Source organism: Moschus berezovskii, chromosome 23 (genome assembly GCF_049115385.1).
Source record: "Moschus berezovskii isolate FMDL1 chromosome 23, NW_MosBer_1.0, whole genome shotgun sequence".
Lineage (NCBI taxonomy): Eukaryota > Metazoa > Chordata > Mammalia > Artiodactyla > Moschidae > Moschus > Moschus berezovskii.
This window is the reverse complement of record NC_142482.1, coordinates 24,155,352-24,176,764: the sequence shown is the minus strand read 5'-3', so window position 1 is coordinate 24,176,764 and position 21,413 is coordinate 24,155,352. Positions and strand designations below refer to the sequence as shown.

The 21,413-nt window shown below is 42.5% G+C and overlaps 1 protein-coding gene across 4 annotated transcripts in view; it reads left to right on the top strand.

The window, feature by feature from the left end:
• The window catches only part of BTBD9 (BTB domain containing 9), a 437,363-nt gene that overhangs the window by 336,275 nt on the left and 79,675 nt on the right, over positions 1-21,413 (top strand). For all 4 annotated transcript variants that reach the window (XM_088831208.1, XM_055407251.2, XM_055407252.2 and 1 more), the window contains exon 9: positions 16,124-16,231. In XM_088831208.1, coding sequence (XP_088687334.1) covers positions 16,124-16,231 — 108 coding nt within the window. The remainder of the gene's footprint in view (positions 1-16,123; positions 16,232-21,413) is intronic.

Below are 21,413 nucleotides of genomic sequence, written 5' to 3'. Positions count from 1 at the left end.
GGAACCAGAGATCAAATTGCCAACATCCGTTGGATCATCGAGAAAGTATGAGAGTTCCAGAAAAACATCTACTTAAGCCTTTGACTATGTGGATCACAACAAACTGCAGGAAATTCTGCAAGAGATGGGAATACCAGACCACCTGACCTGCCTCCTGAGAAACCTGTATGCAGGTCAGGAAGCAAGAGTTAGAACTGGACATGGAACAACAAACTGGTTCCACAACAGGAAAGGAGTACGTCAAGGCTATATATTGTCACCCTGCTTATTTAACTTATATGCAGAGTACATCATGTGAAGTGCAGGGCTGGATGAAGCACAAGCTGGAATCAAGATTGTTGGGAGAAATATCAATAACCTCAGATATGCAGATGACACCACCCTTATGGCAGAAAGTGAAGAGGAACTCAAAAGCCTCTTGATGAAAGTGAAAGAGGAGAGTGAAAAGGTTGGCTTGAAGCTCAACATTCAGAAAACTAAGATCATGGCGTCAGGTCCCATCACTTCATGGCAAATAGATGGGGAAACAATGGAAACGGTGAGAGGCTTTATTTTGGGGGGCTTCAAAATTACTGCAGATAGTGACTGCAGCCATGAAATTAAAAGACACTTGCTGTTTGGAAGAAAAGCGCTGACCAACATAGACCGCATATTAAAAAGCAAAGACATCACCTTGCCAACAAAGGTCTGTCTAGTCAAAGCTATGGCTTTTCCAGCGGTTCATGTATGGATGTGAGAGTTGGACTATAAAGAAAGCTGAGTGCCGAAGAATTGATGCTTTTGAACTGTGGTGTTGGAGAAGACTCTTGAAAGTCCCTTGGACTGCAAGGAGATCCAACCAGTCCATCCTAAAGGAAGTCAGTCCTGGGTGTTTATTGGAAGGACTGATGCTGAAGCTGAAATTCCAATACTTTGGCCACCTGATGTGAAGAACTGACTCATTGGAAAAGACCCTGATACTGGGAAAGGTTGAAGGAGGGAGGAGAAGGGGACGACAGAGGATGAGATGATTGGATTGTATCACCAACTCCATGGACATAAGTTTGAGTAAGCTCTGGGAGTTGGTGATGGACAGGGAGGCCTGGCGTGCTGCAGTCCATGGGGTGGCAAAGAGTCAGACACAACTGAGCGACTGAACCGAACTGTTGACTTTAAATGTCTCTTTAACTTCTTCACCCTACTCTGCTGCCTCCGTTCTGTTTCATAGAAATCTGGAGGGTCTTGGTCAAGTGTCTGTTGTGCTTGCACATATCTTCAGTTTGAGAATGTAGTGCCTAGGCCCTTCATCAGTTCAGGGAACAGAGAGATTTGGGAATGGTTTTCAGGTTTTCATTTTTAGTTGGAATCTCCCTCCCTCCTTCCTTTATTCCTTCCTTTCCTTCTTTCCTTCCTTTACTCTTAGCAGAAATACCAGAAATTTGGGGTGAAAAACAAGCCAAGAATTGTCTGTACAGTTGTCAGAGTAATAGTGGTGGGATTAGGACTAAGCAGAATCTAACAGCTCTGTGTAGAATTTGCTACATGAAAATCTACTGAATACTTTCAACAGAAGAAAGGGATTTTAGATGTTTCTGGACTAAGCTCAGCCTTAAGCTATACCTTTATTTCTTGCTTTGGTGTCATAACTCTATTGCTCCATATGAAGAGCTTTAGTTTTCTATTCCTGGTACTAGCAAACTATTTTTCATAAGGCACCAGATAGTAATTTTAGACTTTGTGTACTATAGTCTCTGTCACAGCCTCTCCACTCTGGTGAGAAGGCATGCTGTGTTCCAATAAAACTTTATTTACAAAAAGAGGCAGCCACAGGCCATAGTTTACCAGTGCTCTTATCTATTCAGCTCCGTTCTCACTAACAGCTCTAGTCCATACAGGTAAAAGTGAAGAATTAGGGAAGCCATTTGCCCTTCATGGTTTCAAAAAGTGTGAATAGTAATAGTTATTAATATAAGGCTGTTATTTAAAGATATGAGCATTAATATCAGCATTTAGTTTGGGGTCACAGTATACACCATGACCCAATGATTTTTTCCTACTGTGTTTTACTGGGGCTGAGTTTTGGCGACCACAGGAGGAAGTCTGGCAGAGGAGGCCCCACCGCTGACCTTGGTAGAGTGGTTCTGCTTTTACTTGTTATGAATATTGAGGTTCTTCTTAGACATTTCTAAAAGGGGTTCTGCTACTAAAGCATATTTTAAAAAATACTGGTTTACATTTTATATACACCTTTTTGTTATGGATGCTTTATAAGAAGTACCGAAGGATTTATCATTGTGTTACTTTAGGAACCACAGATCATCCAAATTAGACTCTGTCTCCCTCTCTTCCCCTACCTCACATCTCATTTAACAGCTTGTAAATCTGAGAAGATAAGGTTTCGAGATAGATGCAGAGTTTGGACTCTGGTCCTGTCTGCTGTGCCACTGCTACCTTTTGCCTCGGAGCGTCCTCGTGTCCATCAGAGGCTGAAGGAGAGCGAGTGATAGGCTGAGGGATAACTTGAACCGGAATGTCGCAGAAGGTACGGTTTCCTTCCTCCTTACTCATATTCCTTCTGTCTCTGACCTGACAGGATCCCCCAGCCTCTTGGATGCCCTAAACTATTAGGGTTTGAACTGTGCTTACAGCTACAACAGTTCCAGCGCTAGCTCCTTCGAAGTTACCCCCAGGGATGTCTCCCAGCCCCCGACAATTAAACATTGTCTGAAGAGTGTTAGTTGTAACAGTTTCATGTGTGACTCTGACAGGCTGCCTTAGCCAGGTTCCTTCTGCCCTCAGCATAAACCGTAGTGTTAACTCCTGGGGACTCAGTGCCAGAGTCCTGAGGAGGGTCCTGAGAAGCCTGTGATCTCACCACCGTGGGCACAATTCCTTCCTTCCCTGGTTTGTGAGGTTCTTAATCTTTTCTGCCTATATCTTTCTGAATGTGTCAGGGCAATGAGGCAGAGTGGGGTGCTGTGTGTGTGCGCAGGGGTGTGTACGCATGCTTGTATGACTGCATTGGTGCCTGTGTGGTACCAGACCTGTGTTCTCAGGGTACCTGGTGTACCCTATCAGCCAAACAGAAAGAAAGTAACAAGGGGTCCAATAGAAAGGGCTTTGGGGCACAGGGGAGGTACATGTTTGTTTTTCTTAATGAGGAAGGATAAGCCAGATGAACAAAAGAAACAGTTTAATTCATAGAGTATAGTATTCTAATGAAGCCTCATGCTGTGCTTGAGACCAAGTGACAAGTCTAGCTGCAGAGGGCCTTAGACAGATGTGAGTAATTTATTCATCTCTGCCTCCTTCACCCAGATTTTCTCCTTTCAGCCATCCAATATCCATCACCGATTTCTGTACAGGAGTTTACCCTGGTAGCTTGCCTGGAATACGTTTTGAAGGATTAGCGTACATGGCATGGAGGCTGGCCCCTGTACCCAGCATACTCTGGTGAATATTCATGTCAGCACCTGGGAGGGTTATTTCTAAAAAGGCAACTCCTGCAGAATACATTCCAAAGAGGGAGTGTTTTTCTCTTGTCTGATGATCCTTCAGCCAAACATGGGAGGGAGGGGGAAGCCACACTGCAGTTCCGGTGAGTGTTTATGAGACAGAAACTGCACCCTCACATCCCTCCCCATTGGAGCCTTCACCCGGGGCTCCCCACTCTGGGGAAACAGCAGAGGTGATTCCAGAAAAGAAAATGACAACTGCCTGTTTAGCCTTTGGTCCCGACACCCACACTAGTTTAATATAATTATGGCTGTTTAGCAGTTAGAAAAGTTAGAGTTATTAATGTTAAGTTGAAAGCATTTGAATTAAAACTTATGATCTCAGCTTTGAAGACCTGGATCAAGAAAACTGTACTGAGTGGCCAGTGATCAAAAGAATTCCATTGAAAAACATAATTAGCCATTTTTCCCCTCTAGCTGTTATGAAAGATTACATAAAATCTCACCTTTCTTCTTGCTTTTCGCCATTCTTCAAAAGATTTATCACACAGTTGCTTATTAAACTGATTGATTATCTTTTGTTTGTAAGTACTTATCATTGTTAGGATTCTCACTCTTACATATTTGTGGAGAAGTTGTCATTATTCTCATTAATGTTGTCTTTATTTTAATGGTATGTCATGTACCCCAAAGATGATTATGATTTGTAAGATACCTCAGACTTCAAATAGAATAATCTGCTTACTCTAAGTGTTTAAATTTTATAGTACTTGCAACTTTTTATAGTTTTATTTTTCTGTTTTAGAAGGCTGTTGTCATGTTAAAGCCATTGCAGAAGAATTTTGTGATGGAAGTTCATTAGAGGTGAGACCTAAATGGAGGAAATTTAGATAGAGTAAATATGAGGGAGAGCACAGGCAAGCACTTCATTGTGTAGGAGTAAATATGAAAACAAATAGGAAATTTGGGGAAGTGACAGAAGGAAAGCAGCCACTTAGCAGAGAGAGGATGTGACGGTGGAGCGAGTCAGGCCCTGTGCAGGTGCTTCTGCAGAAGGATTGGACACACAAGTGTTTTAAAATCATTTTCAGCAAGAGCTCAGGACTCTGCAGATGGTGCCCTGTGGGAAAGAGAAGAGGGCTCAAAGCTGGGGCAAAGATTGAAACCCAGATCTGATTTCGGTGAAAAGGTCAGGCTAATAAGAAAGAGAGCCAGTGTGGGAAGACAGTGCTGGCAGTGTTCAGAGTGCCCAGAGAAGAGATTTGGTGAGAACAAATGTAGAGATTACATGACTGGATGGGAAGAGTTCTGCCTTGTAGTTCACCCCTGCTGGAATATTCTCTCGCCTGTAATATTCAGAGTTGAGCCTTCCCACCTTGTTTTGCCCTTCCATTCTCTCCCTTTATCACCAGGTTGAAAGAATACAAAGATCTGCCTGTAGCTAGACTGTGAGTTCGCCACAGACAGGAATTCCTATGAACACCTGACCCAAGGGACTGAAAAGGAGCTGTGGAGCTTATTAAATTTCTCTTTGGCTCTGTTTCTTGGTGCTTCGTAGGCTGTGCGCATGTGGGCACATATTAACATGTGGTCAGAGGAGGGGCAGGAGAGAGAGCTCAAAAGATGAAGTTGTAGTCAGAGTTGATACCTTTCATAAATGACCTTTCAACTGAGACTCTCCAAAATGGTGTGGGGATGGAAGACTGGCTGGGGTATGTATGGACTGAAATGTAACTCAGGCTACACATCCTTGAAAGATGTTGTGCTGGTAACTCATCCTGTGAGAAAAGAGATTTATCTGCAGTTCAGTCTCCTTTCCATCATCCTGTCCTGTCCCCGTGTCCTCCTTCAGTTCAACTCAGTGGAGCCGACGATGTGTAAGGCGCTGTGCTGGGAACCATGTACCATGCGAGGCCCTGGCTCTAGAAGCACAGTCAGGGCAGTTCCTCCTGACTGGACTTGGTCCTGAAAGCTGAAGGGAGTGTGGGGTGGGGATTGGGTGGTGGTACGTAGGGCACCTGGAACTCAGTGACTTTCCTTTCCTACCACACTGGGGCCACTTGATTCAACTGGTGTCAGAAATGTAAGTAAAGATCCAAGAAGGAAAATCCCCTACAACTCAACTGGTAGATTAGTGAGCTTCAGTTCAGTTCAGTCGCTCAGTCTTGTCCGACTCTTTTCGACCCCATGAATCACAGCACGCCAGGCCTCCCTGTCCATCACCAACTCCCGGAGTTCACTCAAACTCATTTCCATCGAGTCAGTGATGCCATCCAGCCATCTCATGCTCTGTTGTCCCCTTCTCCTCCCGCCCCCAATCCCTCCCAGCATCAGACTCTTTTCCAGTGAGTCAACTCGTCGCATGAGGTGGCCAAAGTATTGGAGTTTCAGCTTTAGCATCAGTCCTTCCAATGAACACCCAGGATCGATCTCCTTTAGAATGGACTGGTTGGATCTCCTTGCAGTCCAAGGGACTCTCAAGAGTCTTCTCCAGCATCACAGTTCAAAAGCATCAATTCTTCGGCGGTCGGCTTTCTTCACAGTCCAACTCTCACACCCATACATGACCACGGGAAAAACCATAGCCTTGACTAGACGGACCTTTGTTGGCAAAGAAATGTCTCTGCTTTTTATTATACTATCTAGGTTGGTCATAACTTTCCTTCCAAGGGGTAAGGGTCTTATAATTTCATGGCTGCAGTCAGCGTCCACAGTGATTTTGGAGCCCAAAAAAATAAAGTCTGACACTGTTTCCACTGTTTCCCCATCTATTTCCCATGAAGTGATGGGACCAGATGCCATGATCTTTGTTTTCTGAATGTTGAGCTTCAAGCCAACCTTTTCACTCTCCTCTTTCACTTTCACCAAGAGGCTTTTTAGTTCCTCTTCACTTGGAGCTCTAATTTAAGATGCCTGTCCTTTCTCACCCTCCTAATAATTTCATAAAAGTGCGGGTAGGGAAAGAAAAGCTCACACAAGTGCATACTGCCTTCAGCTATTAAGGGAAGAAACTGATTCTTGTCTTGAAATCCCAACAGCCCCTCATGGCAAATGGAGCTGAAATGGAGCTGAGTTCGATCCCTAGGAAGCTAAGTCCTGTGGTCAGGACAGGGCCTCTCCATTTCTACCTCTCCCACGTCCTTTTTGGATCCTGCTTGTGAGCCAGATCGGGCCAGTCTCACTGACTGTCTACACATCATGATGAGGATGCTGCTGCGATCAAGGCAGCTGGCCTTGCTGCAGAGAGGGGAATTGATGATGCCAAATTTAAACATAGGGAAGGATCTGTAAAGGCCGCTTATCTGCTTAGCATGTCACTGCTTGAAAAGGTCTGCAACATAATGAGACTTCACCTTTTAAAATATAACAAAACCATTTGAAATGGTTCCCACTATTTTTGATGCCAGCATCTTGCTTAAGAAAGGGGGCTATATTGAATAGAGTCACCTTGGAAAATAGAAGAAAACAGCTTTTCTTCTCTAGGGCTGTTTGGCCTGGAAAAAATTTTCTCATATATCCACATCGAAAGCATACAATGAAAGAATTTTCATCAAATTGGACTGTGTAGGATGAAATCTAAGCCTTGGCTAAAACTTACTTATTAATAAAGGGTTTGCCAAGTGATTGAATAATCTGTAAAAGATTGCTTGGGCAGTATTTAGCCTATGTTAAAAAAATTAACCAAGTAAGTTAGAAAAATAGATTTGCATTGAAAGCAGGAAATGTGCTGATTACAAATTGTTTTTTTTTCCAAAATGTGATAATATATGCAAAAAGATTTTGAAGCCGTTGAGGTCTGTGTGAATGTGAGGTGAGATTATGATTAGCTGTTCACCATTCGTTCCACACTCAGTATTTATTAAATGTTGCAGCTGCAGCCATACTGTTTGGTAGTTTGCTGTTACCTTTTATGTCATCACCTAAAACTTGAAATTAAAAACTTAATCCTTCCAAGGAGTGAAATGATGGTCTAAATTAGCTGTTAACAGTTGGTAGTTTTGCATTGTCTCAAAGTTGTGTCCCATCCAGCTTTCCGTCTAGCTGTATCCTGCAGGTGTATTCTGCATTTCAGATCACTTCCCTGGGTTATACTGAAGAGGATATAGCATTTAATGAGAGGAAGGCCCCTCCTTTTATTCCCCCCTTTCTCATTGAACTAATTTTCATGGTGAAGCCCGAGTATATGTGTGTCTCCTCACCTTTCCTCACCCTGGAGCTTCAGTGACTAAACACAGAAGCTGCCATGCCAGATAGCCAAGGGCTTATGCTTACCTTTTCCCACACCAACTGCAAGATTAGATTATGAACCAGTGTCATTATTTCTTTCTCTCTTAGAGAAGTCACCCTCTTAAGAGGTATGAGAGATTAAACAATGTCAGACAGTACGTGCACACTCTAATGTCCTCTGACTAGGGTATTTCCCAAGTTCCCCTTCCATCTGGCAAGAAGTCTGCGTTTTCTTCTTCTCGTGCCCCCTTGGCCCTGCGAGGTGGTGGCCCACGTAGAAGTGGGGACCCATGGTGGTTCCTCCCTGGGAGTTTCCATGTCTGGATCTTCAGGACAGCTACCTGGTCTGCTCCACATGCTTTGGTAGGGTGCTGGCTCTTGGCTCCAGGCTCCTGCTGGGAATCTCATCTTGGCCCTGCAGCCGACCGGCAGCTCTTCTCAGCTTGACCTTGCTCCTCACCTGAGGAAGAAGCTGCACAATTGAACTTTCTCACAGCTGGCAATAGGAGCCCTCTCATCTTGGTGAAAATCCCAGTTTCTCACTGGTAAAGTTGTTCCTCTGAAGCTGTACTCACTCCTTCTGGCACTCTGACAGGCTCCCTCCTGCCTCTAAGTAGCAGAGCTTAGAACAGAGCCTCTAACATGATGTTTGTCTTTCTGCTCCTCATTCAGAAGAGTGAGAGAAAGCACTGAATGAAATTGCCTCTTGTGACCAGAACTCCACCACACCTCTTGTGACCAGAACTCCTCCCTCACCTTTGTGTCCATCACATCTTCTCTTCTGCTTCATGATCGAACCCGGGTCTCCTGCACTGCAGGCGATTCTTTGCTGTCTGAGCCACCACGGAAGCCCTTCATGAGCTCCCATCCCCCTCCCTCTATTCTGGCAGGTGGTCAGCCCGCTCTGAGCCCCGGTAACTCCTCAGCAGCTTCAAGTGGCAAACACTCATACTGCACTTCACTGCCCGGATCCTGCACTGTCTCTTCCTCGTCCCTGACACCCCTGCTTCCTCCCCTCCTGCCTTCTCAGTACCGCTGATGGAGAGAGTTATAACCACACTGACTGCTCCGTCTTTGTAGGGCCAGGGCCGCTCCCTGCAGCTCAGCAGGCCTCATGGAGCCTATTCTAAAGCCCGTCCTGCCATTTCACCCACAGTGCAGTCCTCCCACTCTTGGCTTCAACAGAGGCTCTGCTTTCACGATTCAATGAAAAGGTTGCTGTGGAGAGTGAGCCTCCTCACCATCCCAGTTCTTCACCTCATCGTCTCTCTGGTCTCATAGCCATCACGTTGTCATTGTCATCCTCATCATCAGAATGTCTGTTCGTTTCTGCCTCGTGTGCTCTATTTGGAGCTTATCTTAGGCCCTTTTGTTTCCAAGCTACAGAAACCAGATGAAGATGACTTAAGCCTTAAATGGTGAGTTTATTAAAGTGATTGGGAAATTTCTCATGGAACACTAGGGCAGAAACTCCAGTGGCCCCCACTGGGGCACTGGGGACTAAAATCAGATGTTGGTCATCCTGAAAGGAGGCCAGACAATTCTTCCTGGGCCATACCATCTGTCTTGTTTGCTTCTCACTGCAGATGACTTTCTTTACTTTTTTGAGCTTCTAATGAAAGAGGGTCCCTCCAGAATATCTGCATTTTTATCATAATTTTAAATGAACAGAACCAATTATGGTAAAATCTTACATAATTGTAAATTTTTTATATGAAATCTGATCGGCTCAGCAAGGGTCATATGCCTTCCTGTAACACAGCTGTGTCTACAGAGCTCAGGAACCCACTACATATACCTTAAGGTTGGGCCAGAATCCGTTTTCAAAGAGGGGAGTTACTGGGACTTCCCTGGCTGTCCATTGTTCAAGACTCCTCACTTCCATTACAATGGGGACAGGTTCAGTCCTTGGTTGGGGAACTAAGATCATGCATGCCACACAGCATGGCCAATAAATAAATAAGTTTTTTTAAAAAAAAGAAGAGTTACTATGTAATGGGTAGGTACGCCAAAACAAAAGACAAAAAAAAAAAAAAAAACCCAAACCCTGTTCTGCATGCTGCTGCTGCTAAGTCACTTCAGTCGTGTCCGACTCTGTGCGACCCCATAGATGGTAGCATAGACTGTCGCAAAAAATTACAGAATGTTAGAACTGGAAGAGCCCTTAGAAACCATCAGATGTAGACCTTTCATTTTACAAGGGATGAAACTGAAGTACAAGTTAAGTGACTTGCCTAGTGTCACTTAGTCAATACTCAGTAAATATTTGTTGAATTGTTAATGGAAGGCCGTTATTTCTGAAGAACTTAATTTCTGAAGATCTTTAACAAAGAATAGTCTGAACGAATTTTTGAGGTCAGAAGTACCTTTCATTTTGTCTGAGAGATTGGAAATGGATCTGATGATAAGTTATTGTTACATGGCTAATATCATGGCAGTTGATCTTTCCTCAGTTGTCTGTTTTCACCCAAACGGGAAAACTCGGCAAGAGCAACTGTCTTGACCCCTGGCCCTCCAGTGGAGTCTCGCACGAATGACGAACAGTTAGAAGGAGGCAAAACAGATACTTGCTGCTGATCCAAAAGACAGATTCAGTGGAGAAGCTGTTGATCTCCACTGTTAAACCTCAGCCATTGTTCACAGTCTGGCGCGGAATTAATCCCTTAAGAAAGGGATGAAAAAAGTGCCGCTCAGCACAACATAGTTTGTCATCGCATGCATAATGCAGACTTTCCAATTAGAATGCTATAATTTGGAAACTTTCTTCACAGACTGATGAGAGAGCAATTATTTTAAAGAGGCGAAAACTCAGTCCACTGGGTTTGCCTCAAGTCACTTCTGACTCAAGCCACAAAGACAAGAGTTTTGAAAACATTCGCTATTGAATTTCGTATCAAAACACTAGCAAGGAGGGCAATTAGTTGCTGTAAACTGACCCTGAGTAATCAATGGTATGCAGCCAGCCAGAGCATTTATGGAAGATGTAAGGGAAATCACATCTGCTAATCAATTTTTTTAAAAAGCCCAGCACTTCACTGCTTTTCAGGGAAATTCCACAATGAGGATAAGGAAGATGGAGGAGACAGCATTTAATATCACCAGGCATTTCAAGCTGTGCTCATTAGGTGGAGGGGTTTGTGGCCACAGCTTAAACACAAACTCGATCTGCATCGATAGATCTTTGCCAGCAGCTGCCTTTATGCAGCTCCTTTTGAAAATGGCTTCTGATGTGTGGGCGGGGGCGTGCAGATGTCAGGGGTATGTTTAAGGAGCTGCTCTCAATTAGAGTCAGAGGGAGTGTGTCTGTCCTGGCCCAGCTCACCTGGCAGACCTTTTCTGGCAGATTACAAGTCGGAAATATTGCTGTGTTGTTGCAGGTGCAAAGATACAGGAACAGACTTTGCTGGCAGGGAACGAAGTGAAGGGAGTTGGTGGGCTTTACCGTTGTGCCTTATTAGAACTAAAATTTCTCTCCATGGGGAAAAAAAAAAGAGATGGAGCCAATTTTTCCTTTATGTCCTTAAGCTGTGCTTGCTTTTTTTTTTCCCCCTCCCTTAGTTGAATAAGCAGAGGGGTTTCCATTCCTGGCTAAGCCTACCTTCTAAGCAAATATGCATCTGGGCACATAAAATAAATACCTCTTATATAGAGAACAAACTAGTGGCTGCCAGTGGAAGAATGGGGAGAGGGAGGGACAGTGTAGGGGGAGAGGATTTTTAAAAGGGTTGTTTTGGGATTATATAAAATTGTGTGTGTGAAATTTTTGAAAATTGTAGAGCACTATAGAATTTAAGGGGCTTTCCAGGTGGCTCAATGGTAAAGAATCTGCCTGCCAATGCAGGAGACACGGATTTGATCCCTGGATTGAGAAGATACCCTGGAGGAGGAAATGCAACCCACTCCAGTATTCTTGCCTGGAAAATTCCATGGACAGAGGCGCCTGGTGGGCTCCAGTCCATGGGTCACAAAGAGTTGGAGGCGACTGAGCAGATAGACCCATAGAATTTAAAGACTCTTTTCATTCAGTTAAAAAAAAGAAGAATCTCTCTTTAAAACTCCTAAGTGTAGGTGAATACAACCTGAGATCCATCAATGTCCCTTTTCCACTCAGGAGTCACCCTGACCCCACATTTTCAGCCTCCAGGGACTCTTAATAGAGGACTAGTGAGGAGATGTCTCAACCACTATGTGCACTTGGCTGCTGTTCAGAAAAAAGAATTTAGGCCAGGAGAAATTATTGAGGTAAAGATAGAGTAGGCTAATAAAAATTAATATCTTCAGCATGCAAACTGTGATAGGCACTGGATTAATATCCTTTAAATATAAAGGGCATCTTGTAAGTCATTAACAAATGAATAAATATAAGTAGAAAATGGGTAAAAATGTTCAAGTTCGATGACAAGTAAAAAGCTGCAAATTAAAGTAATGAAATATATTTCATCTATCAAATTGGCAGTATTTTAAAAGATAATACACAATATTGGTGATGATGTACAGAAGCAAGCATTTTTATACACTGCTGGTAATATGAGTATAAATTGGTACAGTCTGTCATTGGGGGCATGAGGACAGGTATCCAGCTATTTCATAATACATGTCAAGGTCTAATAAACCCTGTTGCAGGAGTTTTACTTATAGCACCTTCCAAAGACAATAATCATAGATCTAGCTTAAGAATGTTCATCACAGAGGTTTCATAACAGTACAATATTGTCAACTACCTAAATGTCCAATAATAAGGGAACTATTTAGATAAATTCTGGGGCATCCATACAGTAAAATTCTATGAAATCAGTACATAAGATGAGGGAAAATATTTGATGATGCCCAAAAAAAATTAGTAAAAAAAAATACTCATAATCATCGAGCAAAGAAGCAATTTTTACCATGAGTGTGTTTACAAAATTACTGGAATTATGGGTGATCTTCATGTTACCTTGAGAGAAATTGGAAGACTTCGCTGGTGGCTCAGCTGGTAAAGAATCCACCTGCAATGCAGGACACCTGGGTTTGATCCCTGGGTTAGGAAGGTCCCCTGGAGAAGGGAAAGGCTACCCACTCCAGTATTCTTGGGCTTTCCTTGTGGCTCAGCTGGTAAAGAATCTGCCTGCAGTGTGGGAGACCTGGTTTCAATCCCTGGATTGGGAAGATCCCCTGGAGAAGGGAAAGGCTACCCTCTCCAATATTCTGGCCCGGAGAGTTCCATGGACTGTATCGTCCCATGGTTTCACAAAGAGTCAGATACAACTGAATGACTTTCACTTTCATAGAATAAGTTACTGTAAGACACGATATGCACAACTTTAAAATTCTTTTAATCTGCTATTACTTTAAGAATCTACTAAACCATTTATGAAACTTACTTGTAATTGGTTTTCCTTTTATCTTCTCGGTATCCTATATCCTTGGGGCAATCTTTTTCTGTGAAATATTTCAAGATCTGGTTAGAGTCTAACCCAGAGGGACTGATTATTTTCATTTGGATATACTGGTAGAAACACTAACTCATGATTATCCAGAAGGATATGGATTATGTTAAGCCTAGTTCTCCATAAATAACCAAAATTCCATTGGGAAAACAGCCTCAACAACATCTCTCAAAAAGCCTGTGACCAGGGCTGTTAAATAAAGTGAATGTTAATTATTTTGAAGGTTTTTTCCCCCCTGGTTTTAATCTACTCTGGAAGAGTTATGAATGATTTCAACCCAGTACATATATGGAACATATGCTATATAAACTGAGCCCACATGTTTGGAGTAGAATTTTTTTTAAAGAGAGAGATCAACCATTTTTCTAATAGGCTCGTATTCATCTTGAGAGCAGACAAACATAGAAGCAAAAAGTACATTTTAAAAAGTTACTCAATATAAATTATAATAACAGACTAATTGCATAAAGTACTGAGACACTAGAGTAATATTTGAGAAAATGACTAATGAGAGAAATGATTCACTTTCTTATCAAGCATGCTGGTTTAATCTACAAGTAGAATTATTGGACCCTAAAAACAATAGGGTAGATTCCAGTCTGATTGATTCAGAGTACTTTGAGAGATTAAATAACTCAGATGACCTCGAGAATCGGTAGTATTTACAGTATTACACATCTGTTTATGCTTTCCAAAATCTTTTAACAGTTTACTTAAAAGATGAATTCTATCATATTCAATAATATGGATTTCATCATTGATAGCAAACAAAATCACAACTGAAAGCAAGGAACAAAGGGTAAGAGGAAAGGGGGACACAGTGGCATTTCTAATCTTCAGTAATAGCTTTATAGGTGACACTAAAGGTGACACTGAACTTGTGCAAAGGATTTTCATTGATGGTAATTGCAGGATTAAGAGAAAGTAATACAAACTGGTTTTGTAGAGTGATAGGTTATAAGTTGTCAATTATGCCCCACTCCATAAACTAGGAGTAAAGAAAACATTTGACAGATTACAGAAGAGGGCTTTCGTCAGGACACCAGGTTGGAACCGTCACTGAGTTTAGACAAATTCCCTATCAGCTTTAAGCCTCACTTTCACCACGTATCATTTGATGAGAACAATAATGCTTGCTAAGAGGATTTTTGCAAGGAGTTATGACCAGCCTAGATAGCATATTAAAAAGCAGAGACATTACTTTGCCAACCAAGGTCCGTCTAGTTAAGGCTATAGTTTTTCCAGTGGTCATGTATGGATGTGAGAGTTGGACTGTGAAGAAAGCTGATCACCGAAGAATTGATGCTTTTGAAGTGTGGTGTTGGAGAAGACTCTTGAGAGTCCTTTGGACTGCAAGGAGATCCAACCAGTCCATTCTAAAGGAGATCAATCCTGGGTGTTCATTGGAAGGACTGATGCTGAAGCTGAAACTCCAATACTTTGGCCACCTCATGCAACGAGTTGACTCACTGGAAAAGAGTCTGATGCTAGGTGGGATTGGCGGCAGGAGGAGACGGGGATGACAGAGAAAGAGATGGCTGGATGGCATCACCGACTCGATGGACATGAGTTTGAGTGAACTCCGGGAGTTGGTGATGGACAGGGAGGCCTGGCGTGCTGTGATTCATGGGGTCGCAAAGAGTCGGACACGACTAAGCGACTGAACTGAACTGAATGTTATGTAAAACATTTAATATAGGGCCTGGTACACAGTAGGCATTAAGGAAATGTACCATTATAATGATAATGATCAGTGTTGTAGTTGTTGCAAGTAATGTGATTTGCACAGCAGATATTCGTGGAGTGCAGGCACTGTGTGAGGCGCTATGCCAAGTCCTGAGTGTGGAAAACTAGTGAGACATAGACGCTGAGTTTAGGGAGCTCGCTCTGTTCCAGCCAGTGAAGGAGACCGGTGTGCGTGCCCAGCTGTAAAACAGTAAGATTGGCATCTTGTATGGGAAGGACTTCTGGGACTGAAACAATAGAAAACAATGATCTCTCACCATAGCAGCACTGTCGGAAGCAAAATGCTGGACTGTACTCTAATGCCATATTATAATATTTCGATTCTTTTTTATTCTGTTTTTTTAAACTGAGGAATAACACACATATATTGCACAAAATTTTTATAAATAGCTTGATGAATATGAATATTTGCGTGTGTATATACCATTGTAACTATCACTAGATCAAAATTACCCCATTTGCAGTATCCTAGACAGCTCCTTCTGGTGGGCTGCCATCTATGGGGTCGCACAGAGTCAGACACGACTGATGTGACTTAGCAGCAGCAGCAGCAGAAGGCTCCTTCACCCTTTCACAGTCATTCCTTCCCCAAGAGGTAGCTACCATTCTGACTCTTGTCATCGTAGATATATCTTGTTTCTTTTGAGCTTCTGGTAAATGGAATCACATAGTCAATGCTTTTGGTTCTTATCTGAGCCAAGAAGGGTATAAGAACAAGACCAACATAATCTTTAAGAAACAAAGATTTCCTGATAAACATATGTTTGCCTGTATCTCCCAATCTTTGGTAATCTTACCAAAGCTATGCAGGAAGTCTGGAATGAGAAGGAATCTGAAACATAATTAAGGTCATTGGGACATGCTAGTAAGTACTGCTTAGAATACCCATTAGAAAGCACAGGTTTCCCCATAAACAGTGTTCTCAAGAATGTTACCTTTGTTCAGCCCAGACAACTGGAGGTGAGGGCTGAAAGAAGCAGGAAGGAGGATTTGGGGATGTCTCCCTGATCAGCTCATGTGAAGATCTTTGCCACATGGGGGACAGAGGCTGCCTAGTGGGTGCCTTGTGAAATAAATCCCTAAAGAAACAAGCCTCTCCCTGCAGACTGACTCTGCCTTTCATCATACTTTTGTTGGGGATTCACTTTCTTTCCTTGGTCCTGAAAGTGTGTGGGCAGAAGAGACCGATTAGAAGGACAGAGAAGACATGGATCCCCTCACACCTACAGCCTAAGGAGAGAGCCAGGCAGAGTGCTGACCACCTTCTTGTGTCTTCCCTCTGCTCAGGTTATTGCTGTGGGACTGTGACGACCGGAGCTACAGCTACTATGTTGAGGTTTCCACCAACCAGCAGCAGTGGACCATGGTGGCCGACAGAACCAAAGTCTCCTGCAAGTAAGTGCCACTCTTTCAGGAAGATATGCTACTTTAAAAGACAGTCTTTCCACCAGACTCAGAAAGTTCCAATGAAAAGTCAGATCTGGAATCATCAGATTATATTCTTGCTTGGAGGTAAAAACATTTTAAAGATCCTTTACTTCAGTTTTGACTATTAAGTACTTGTATGAAAATTTATACGACCAAAGAAGTGGTCCTTATTTTGTGGTTTGAACTTGACTTTTTAAAATGGCACATATCTAAGCAGGGACAAGAAAGATACTTTCCACATGCAATCCTCTCTCAGTTCCTCCCCCCACATCCCACACTAACTCTTTGGGACCTTTTTCTTCCTTAGAGATTTTTGCTGATGCTGTACACAATTTAGTAGGATTCTGGAACTCTCACCTCTTCCCCACCCTCATGTCTTTCTCAGGGTTACCTTTAAATATTTATCTCATCTCCATGTTAGTAACACTGTTACCTAAACTAAGGAAAGTTTGTACCTTAGGTCTCCTTAGGAAACAGACATTCATGCATATGGCATCTGGGCTCTGTCTGACCTTACCTGGTTGTGGGGGATGCCAGGCGGAAGGGTTCTGAGTTCTGACCAGCCTGCTGCTGCTGCTGCTAAGTCGCTTCAGTTGTGTCCAACTCTGTGCAACCCCATAGACGGCAGCCCACCAGGCTCCCCCATCCCTGGGATTCTCCAGGCAAGAGCACTGGAATGGGTTGCCATTGCCTTCTCCGTCTGACCAGCCTAGAACCATGTAAATGTAACTACTACTCAGATTGAGATTAGCATATTTGCAGCATCCTAGAACGTTCCCTCATCCCTTTTCCCAGTCATTCATTACCTGAATAGAACTCAGTTTCTTTCTGTGTGGAGACCAGTGCTCTGGGACGCAAGATAAAGCCAGCAGCTGGTATATCTTTTTTATTTTAATTGCGAGGATTCACATACCGTAGAATTCACCCTAAAATTATGCGATTCAGTGGTTTTCCGTGTGTTCAGGGTTGTGCCATCATCACTATGAGTATCTAATGTTCCAAAACACTTTCATCACCCAAAAGAGAAACCTCGTACCCACTCGCAGTCACCCCGTTTCCCTCCACCTCCCACAGCCCCAGTACTTTTCTGTCACTGTGGATCTGTATATTCTGGACATTTCATATAAATGGAGTCACATAGTATGTGAACTTTTGTTCCAGGCTTCTCTCACTTAGTATAATGTTTTCAGGTTTCACTCATGTTATAGTATGTGTTAGTACTTCATTCCTTTTTATGACTGAATAGTATTCCATAACATGGAAATATATAAATAACACATTTTGTTTATCCATTTATCAATTGGTGAACATTTGAATTGTTTCTATTTTTTGGCTATTATGAATATTGCTGCTGTGAACATTCCTGTACAAGTTTTTGTGTGAACATATGTTTTCAGCTGTCTTATGAATATACCTACAAGTAGAATTGTTGGATCTTACAGTAACTCTATGTTTAAGATTTTGAAGAACTGCCAAACGTTTCCACAACAGCTGCACCATTTTGCATTCCTACCAGCAGCGTGTCAAGGTTTCAGTTTTTCCACGTTCCTGCCAGTGCTTGATATTGTCTATTTTTTGTTCATAGTCATTCTAGTGGGATGGTATCTCCTTGAGGTTTTGATTTGCATTTTCCTAATGGCTGATGGCGGAAAGTGAAGAGGAATTCAAAGGCCTCTTGATGAAAGTGAAAGAGGAGAGTGAAAAGTTTGGCTTAAAGCTCAACATTCAGAAAACGAAGATCATGGCATCTGGTCCCATTACTTCGTGGGAAATAGATGGGGAAACAGTGTCAGACTTTATTTTTTTGGGCTCCAAAATCACTACAGATGCTGATTGCAGCCAGGAAATTAAAAGACGCTTACTCCTTGGAAGGAAAGTTATGACCAACCTAGACAGCATATTAAAAAGCAGAGACATTCCTTTGCCAACCAAGGTCCGTCTAGTCAAGGCTATGGTTTTTCCCGTGGTCATGTATGGATGTGAGAGTTAGACTGTGAAGAAAGCTGATCGCCGAAGAATTGATGCTTTTGAACTGTGATGCTGGGGAAGACTCTTGAGAGTCCCTTGGACTGCAAGGAGATCCAACCAGTCCATTCTAAAGGAGATCAATCCTGGGTGTTCATTGGAAGGACTGATACTAAAGCTGAAACTCCAATACTTTGGCCACCTCATGCGACGAGTTGACTCACTGGAAAAGAGTCTGATGCTGGGAGGTATTGGGGGTGGGAGGAGACGGGGACGACAGAGAATGAGATGGCTGGATGGCATCACCGACTCAATGGACATGAGTTTGAGTGAACTCCGGGAGTTGGTGATGGACAGGGAGGCCTGGCGTGCTGTGATTCATGGGGTCACAAAGAGTCGGAAACGACTGAGCGACTGAACTGAACTGAACTGGACTGAACTGAATGGCTGATGATGCTGAACATCTTTTCAAGATTTTATAATAGCATTAATGATGGCTTGTTTGCTGCAGTGTCTGAGATCCTCACCATTATTATATATTAATTATATAGAACGTGTGTATTGGTTAGGGTAACACTTGCTACTGTGACAAATAGTGCTTTCAGTATGTCAGCAGCTTAACACAGCAGTGTACTTCTCAGTCAGGAGTGTTCCTGGGTGTCAAGTGACTTCACAGATGATTGAGGGACCCAGGTATCTTCCTTCTTGTGGTTCTGCCATCACCGAAGGCCTCATCAGCATCATCTGGCTGGCAGATGGGGAAAGAGCAGAGAGAAAGTAACCCTGGCTCTGAAAGCCTTGGCCTGAGTATGGTGAACATCACTTCCACTTCCATTTCATCAGGGAGCACTAGTCAGTTGCCACGCTAGATGCTAATAGGACTGGAAAAAGGAGTCAGCGCCTGGCTGGACAGCCACTTCTCAGAGGAGCACACATCTTGTTGCCATCTCTATGATAACATAAGAAAACTCACAGTTTTTTAGTAACTAGTATTTCTTAAGTGCATGTATTTTACCTTATTTTGTCCTGAATATAAATCACGTTGTGTGGGATATTGTCCCGATTTTATAAAAGAGAAAAGGAAAGTCTCTTTCACCTGGATCACGTTGCCGCCTTGAACCCAAAGCATTACTAAACCAAGCTAGATGATGAAAACTGGGAACTGAAGTGATTCATTTATTTCCAAGCTCCCAGAATGCTTTTTGTACACCAGGAAGGCCTTCAAGGCCCATGAACCACCACCAGTGTATCTTTCCAGAGTCATTGCTGTTGGGTATACAGCTCACAGACCAGGCGCTCTGCTTCCTTAGCTTTTACACGTCTCCCCGGTTACAGTCCCCCATCTCTTCAGTCTTTTTATGTGCTACAAATTGGATTCCTCATCACTTTTATGTCCCCCTTTGACGATGTTATACAGTTGGGTTTTCAACAAGAACTGGTTGACTGACTGCTGACAAGGTGCATGTCATGATTTTTGTATTTATTTAAATGGGTTTTCCTTGACTCACTCATTTGATCTTCTCCCAGTAGTCTTCCATTAAGTCATGAGCATCTATTTTTCCTTCTCAATTTTTTGTTTCCATTAGTTGGTGGAGCTCAATAATTTTAATGTTTTTTTATCTTGTATTTTAGCACTTAGATGCTATAGCAGTAAGTGTTTTAAAGACTAATAAATAAATAATATATTAGAAGAACAAGAGTAATAGCAAGAAGGCAAGTGCCTGTTAACCCTCTAGGAATCAGTGGAGCCAAAGGTTATGATTTCATATTTATAGACATGCCTTCCATGTCTGAGTAAGGCCCTGAGAGATATGGTAGAAGATATGCAGATGATAAAAGAAGAGAGCCTTTCCTTTGAACTAATGGACTCTGGAGCAGTCCCCAAGAGAGGATCCTGTTAGCTTCACAAATTATAGCCTAGGTGTTTTTTTGTTTTTTTAGTGAAATAAAGTATGTGAATAACATAAATGAAATTCTATAGGACCTTTAGAGATCATAGCCCTGCCTCTTGATAGCATTCTCCCTAGTCAGGGAATCAGGGGACAGATTTTTGCTGTCCTCTGAAAAAGACTAGGGAATGAGATTCTCTGATGTCTCCTTGTAAGTTCCTGCTCCTGAGGTAGGATAGTTTCTTTCCTTTTTTTTTTTTTTTGGTGTCCTTTCTGCTACAGTTGGAACTTTCACGATAAAGGCTTATTTTCTATCATAGATAGTTCTGGTGGGTTTTTTGTTTCATTTTTGTTTTGGGTGTTCCATGTCTTTGTTGAGGCCTGTGGGATCTTTAGTTGTGGCACGTGGAATCTAGTTCCCTGACCAAGGATCGAACCCGGGCCCCCTGCACTGAGAGTGTGGAATCTTAACTACTGGACCACCAGGGAAATCCCAGTAATTGTTTTCATATTGACTGCTGTGGAGTTTTTCCCAGCTTTTTGAGATGTAATTGGTATATAACACTGTATAAGGTTAGGGTGTACAACACAATGATTTGGTATATGTATATGTTCTGAAACGGTCACCAGAGTAAGATTACCATCTATCACCTCACCTAGTTACAATTTCATTTCTTGTGGTGAGAACTTTTAAGATCTCTGTTAGTGACTTTGAAATATACAATGCAGCAGTCAGTGTTCACTATAGTCATCATGCTGTGCATTACACCCCCAGAACTTATCTTATAACTGGACATTTGTACTGTTCAACTCTCTTCAGCCATTCCCCTCAGCCCCCAGTCACTGGCAACCATCAATCTGTTCTGTTTCTATAAGTTTGTTTTTTTAGATTTCACATGGAAGTGAGATCATAAAATATTTGTCTGTCCCTGTCTAAGTTATTTCGCTTAGCAAATGCCCTCAAGGTTTATCCATGTTTTCACAAATGTATTGGCTTATTTTATAATATTACTTTTTATTCTTTTTTCATATAACCTATTCCTGTACCTTTTAACCTTATTCCATTTTTTAATCATTGATTCCTTTTCTCTATTGTCTTCTAAATTGCTGAACCCGAAATTTGTGTCAGCATATTAAAAAGCAGAGACATTACTTTGCCAACAAAGGTCCGTCTGGTCAAGGCTGTGGTTTTTCCAGTGGTCATGTATGGATGTGAGAGTTGGACTATAAAGAAAGCTGAGCATCGAAGAATTGATGCTTTTGAACTGTGGTGTTGGAGAAGACTCTTGAGAGTC